This window comes from Vombatus ursinus, unplaced genomic scaffold (assembly GCF_900497805.2).
Source record: "Vombatus ursinus unplaced genomic scaffold, bare-nosed wombat genome assembly UNPS02014839.1, whole genome shotgun sequence".
Classification (NCBI taxonomy): domain Eukaryota; kingdom Metazoa; phylum Chordata; class Mammalia; order Diprotodontia; family Vombatidae; genus Vombatus; species Vombatus ursinus.
Genome location: NW_020954617.1, coordinates 6,167,381 through 6,173,051, shown reverse-complemented (window position 1 = coordinate 6,173,051; position 5,671 = coordinate 6,167,381). Strand labels below are relative to the sequence as shown.

The following is a 5,671-nucleotide window of genomic DNA, read 5'->3' as shown; positions in this document are numbered from 1 at the left end:
CACACACACACACACACACACACACACACACACACACACACACACACGCGCATGCAATAGGTATTAGCCTCTTATTAACACTTTCTAGTTTAAAGGAGTGTCTGTTTATACAGCAGGCACTAAAATCTTTACTAAACACCTTGTAGTTTAGGCCTTAAAGGAGGGATTTTCTCCCCTATCACAAATATATCTGGCATTTTCTCACTTCAATTACATCATAGACTAAATCTTACAAGGCTCTAAGTGAACATCTATTTGAAGATTCTCATTCTGCAAATGGAAAAACTGAGGTCTCAAGAAGTGACTTGCCCCAATGTCACATATCAAGTTAATGGCAGAGTTGAGACTTGAACTTGAAAGTCTCCTCAGTCTGGGGTTCTTTTCTCTACAACAATTTCTTTGAGAGAACTTCTAACATATATCTTCCACAAATGGGGTAGAACCTCATTACATTAGTGGACATCAATTATCAGTCGCTGATTCCTTTTGCCACTCAGAGTAAGAAAGGGGTCTGCCTGCCAGCTCACATTTCAACAGATGGCCTCACTGTCGAATAAAAGAAGGCATCTCTGAGGTACTACCATGAAAAGTGGGAGCCATTATAAATGGCCTGTTTGAGGATACAGTTCAGAAATAGCCCATTGAAAAAGGTAGCTGTCCATGGTTAACAGGAACCTGTTCTTTCTAAACCTCCTGGGTGTTAATCCAAGTGGATACTAGTGGATCACTACTGGGTTATATCCTAAGCAATAGGATGGAAATTTAGCCACACCATTCTTTTTTTAGTGTGTCTGTATTATTTCAGAGGTTCAAGTTTCAAAAGTGATTTAGATTCAAGTTTCAGGTGATTTAGAAACAAGAGACCTAGGTTCAAATCCTACCCACCTCTGACACTCAGGAAGTTAGTTGTGTGACCATAAGCAAATCACTTGACTACTCTTAGCTTCAGTTTTCTCATCTATAAAATGGGGGGGTGGGGAGAAGGGAAGGGACAGGTTGATAGTATCTGTAGCACTTACCTCACAGGTAAGGATCAAATTAATCAACCAATAAGAATTTATTAAGTACCTACTATGAGCGGGCACTCAGCTGGATATTAGGGATACAAGGACACAAATAAAAGTCTCTTGCCATGAGGAACTTAACATTCTATAAAACAAGATAGGCTATGCAACAGCCTTTGCAAATCTTAAGGCATTACATAATTTCAGCTATCATTGTAATAATTACTAATATTATTATTTACTATTAGCTCTAACATTTACTAGCCTATATGATCATGAGTAAATCTCTGACAAGTGATTTTCTTGTCTGTAAAATGGTGGTAACATCAGTGTTAAATGCAAACAACACAAAGACATATAACACGGGTCCTCTTAACATAAAGCCATAGCTTTAGTTTTTAATTAGGACCTGTGTGACATTGGGCCGATCACATCATTTCTCTGAGCTTCAGTTTTCTCACCTAGAAAAATGAGAGAGACAGACTACATGACCTTTAAGATTCCTTCCAACTCCGAACGATTTTATGATCCCAGGAGAACTGAATCCTAGCATCCCTCTTTACACAGAGTGGATTTCTAATAAATATTCATTGAATTAACAGAATAATAATTAATATTCTTCTGATAGTTAGTCCTACTGGCTCAGCTTTCAATGTTAGGATATACCCCAGGGGTTAATAAGGAGGGACCATTTCTGGCACATTTGCATCTAAATTACCTTGGGCAGCAATCCAAGAAAGGCCACCATAGTGCTAAATTCCATGTTCTCTGGAACAGGTTGTGATACAATGAATCTTTTTGAACCCATCAGCCCACCAGAATTTTTACTCATGAAATTTTCAGCAGGCCAACCCACAATTAATACCAGCACAGTGATGTAGTAGCTGAGGATAATGGAACAGTCAGAAGACATTCAATGATATCGCCATCTTTCCAGCTTTTTGTTTGTTCATAGCATAGGAATATCCCCCAACAGCACCTCCTTCTCTGTCCTCACAGCAACAATATCCAGTGTGTCCTTTAAACTGGAAGAGCAAACTTTCCTACCAAGAGACTATCTGAGGAAAGGTCAGCACTTCCTGACCCTCTGGACATCTACTTGGACAGGAGAAGGTTCATGGGATTATAGATTTAGAGCTGAGAGAGACCTTTGAGGTGACCTAATACAGTTTCCTGATTTTACAGGGTAGGATCCAGAGCAGTAACATAAACTGTACAAGGTCACCCAGGTGGGGAGCAACAGAGCCAGGATTCAAACCCAGATCCTCTGAGTCCAAATCCAGCATTTCTCCCACTGTGTGTACTGTGCCATCAAGAAATGAGAATCAGAGCTGGGAGGGACCTTAGGGGTCATCTTGTCCAACCCCTTCATTTTCTTTTTCAGTTATTTAGTCGTTTTCAGTTGTGTCAGACTCTTCATGACCCCATCTGAGGTTTTCTTGACAAAGATACTGGAGTGGTTTGCCACTTCCTTCTCCAGCTCATTTTACAGATGAAGAAACTGAGGCAAACAGAGTCAAGTGACTTGCCCAGGCTCACACAGCTAGTAAGTGTCTGAGGCTAGATTTGAACTCAGGAAGATGAGTCTTTCTGACTCTAGGCCCAGCACTCTATCTGCTACACCACTTAGTTGCCCAGTAAGCAATTAATGTTTATTGAGGAGGAGGAAAAGGAGGAGGAGAGGCAGTGCAGCGTGGGAGAAGAACACAATGGCCTTTGAGTCAGGAGAGGCCTATGTTCACATTATGACTTGGACCCTTATTGGCTCTTTGATGCTGGGCAAGTCGCTTTGCCTCAGTTTCCTCAGGATAATAACAGCACCTGCTTCACAGGTATATGAAATGATACAGATGCCCTTTACAAATATTAAAGTCCTACGTTAACATCAGTTTTTGTTTGGTGTCATTGTTACGGCTACTATCTTGGTTTTTTTTTTTTAAATGGGCTTTACAGATAGAGTCTGAGGACAAGTACACATCCTGCTATTATCTTGTTATTTTTGTTATTGTTATTATCTCATTCTTCTGCCCTTTATTATTGCTGTCATTATCATCATTGGTATAATAGACCTCTTCAGTGGGGCAGACTTCTCCTGTCCTGGAATTGACCCCAGCTCACCATGGTCCTGGAATGCTTCCACTTGGTCAGTTTGTTAAGCAGCCTGAGTAAATTGATACAGGAGAATAGGTTCCTCCAGCAGAACTGATTGTTGTCTCCAGCTTCCTATAACAAAAGAAGAAATACAAAGTACACATGGATGTATCATCGCTGCAGCAGCCCCAGAGCTATCTGTTTCAGCTCCATAATTAGTACTATCATTTGTTGTTGTTCAGGCACTTTCAGTCACATCCGATTCTTCAAGACCCCATTTGGAGTTTTCTTGGAAAAGATACTGGAGTGGTTTGCCATTTCCTTCTCCAGCTCATTTTGCAGATGAGGAAACTGAGGCAAATAGTCAGGTGACTTGCCCAGGGTCACACAGCTAGTAAGTGTCTGAGACCAGATTGGAACTCGGGAAGATGAGTCTTCCTGACTCCAGGTCCAACAGTCCTCTGCACCACCTAGCTTACTCTTTAAATAGCAATGGTAAAAGTGGTTCCTTTTCAGGCAGAGATGGAAAGTCTGGAAAGAAGCTCTCAGCTTAGGAGGTGTGCCTGTTCTTCTGCTCAATGACTTACAAATCTAACAGCATACAATTTACATCCAATACCATAGTGGGCCCAGGCATTCCATGTCTACAGGGCCATTAGCCAGAAAGACAATGGAGGCAGAAGAAATTACTGAGCTGATGTTTGAGCAAGTTTCCTTTTGTGACTTTTTGCTTGGGGACCAGAAAACAGAAGATGACATCCCTATATAACACTACTTTTCTATGAGATGTTTGCAACTTTGTAAAACAAAAAAAGTTAGTCTCTTTCTGAAACTTTTTTTCATCTACCCTCTGCTGGAGTCCTCGGTGTTAGATTGATTTAATATTCAGGAAACTTGAGCCCTTCAGCACCTCATCTCATCTGCCCACACTCTGGTAGACTGCCCCGTTCCCAAGCAGGAGAGAGAGGAGGAAAAAATGGCAGATGGTCCATTCTCACCAGATGGTTCGTTTCCCTTCTAGGCTTCATGTCTGTCTGCGAGCATCCAACCAATGATAACTGGTGGATTTCGGATTAGAAACAGGTATCCACTCTTAGAAACATTTTGCAGTGACAGAATAAGATATGGCTTATGTGATTATAGAACTGCAGAGGTATATTAATCATCATTATCAGAATGATCCCTTATATTTACGTAGGATTTTTCAGGTTATAAAGTACTTTCCCATCCATTATCTCATTCTGATTAATGGCTTTTGCGGGATGGGCTATCATAGGATTATGGGATTTAAAGCTTGGATGGACATTAGAGACCAGTTGCCCAACTCTCTGACTTTACAGAAGAGGCTCAGAGATGAAGTGACTGGTCCAAGGTCAGTGAGTAACACTAATGAGTAGCAAAGCCAAGATTCAAACTCAAGTCCTCTGACCCCAGCTCTAGCACTTATTCCAAACACATCATTAAACCACTGACAGACCTGATGACCAGGTTAACTTAGGGTTTATAGGCTCAATAGATATAAAGTTGGAATATACCTTAGAGACTGTCAGATTTAACATCCTCTTGTTACAGGTAAAGAAACTGAAGCCCAGAGAGGTCAAGTTATTTGTCCAGGGTAATATAGCCAGTAAGCCTCTAAGAAAGGATTTGAACTGAAGTCTTCCTGACTACAAGCCCAACACTCTATGTACCACCATGATGTTCTAAAGGTCTTTCTTTTTTTTCTGGGTAATTTAATTATTTAATTAATAATGCCAGCATTTTAATAAAGGAGGGTCATTTGGCCTCTTTCTTTTTAAAAATTTTTCCACTTAATAGTATTTTATTTTTTCCAATTACATGTAAAGATAGTTTTCAACATTCACCTTTATAAGATTTTTGAGTTCCAATTTTTTTCTCCCTCCCTCTTTCCCTTCTATCACCTCTCCCTAAGACAGCAAGCAATCTAATATAGACTATACATGTACAATCATATTAAACATATTTCCACCCAGAGATCTCAGTATTAGGCAAGGAAGTCAAAGGTTTCATATGCACCAAAATATTTATAGCAATACTTTTTGTGGTAGCAAAAAAGGCAGCTAGGTTGCAAATGGATAGAGCATTGAATCTGGAATCAGAAAGACCTGAGTTCCAATCCAGCCTCAGACATTTACTAGCTGTGTGACCCTGGGCAAGTCACTTAACCTATCTGCTCAGTTTCCTCAATTGTAAAATGGGAAGGATGTACCTACCTCACAGGGTTGTTGTGAGGATCAAATGAGATAATAAAAGTGCTTAGCACAGTGCCTGGCTCATATTAGGTGCTTAAAAAAAATTCATCCTTCCAAAAAAAGCAAAAACAAAAACAAACCCACTCCCTGGAAACAAATAAGGAAATTTATATAACTAATAACAGGGAATGAAGAAATTATGGACTATGAGTATTACAGTGGAGTATTATTGGGCTGAAAAAAATGATAAGTATGAGGAATTCAGGGAAACATGGGAAGATTTATAAGACCAGGACTAGGAGAAAAATATTCCCAATGACCACAACAACGGAAATAAAAACTACACTAAAAGGCAACTGAACT

General features: G+C 40.0%; 1 protein-coding gene across 1 annotated transcript in view; it reads right to left on the bottom strand.

The window, feature by feature from the left end:
- Nucleotides 1-5,671, bottom strand: part of STRIP2 (striatin interacting protein 2) — a 75,611-nt gene that overhangs the window by 4,136 nt on the left and 65,804 nt on the right. The window contains exon 19 of the mRNA XM_027840198.1: nt 3,123-3,227. Coding sequence (XP_027695999.1) covers nt 3,123-3,227 — 105 coding nt within the window. The remainder of the gene's footprint in view (nt 1-3,122; nt 3,228-5,671) is intronic.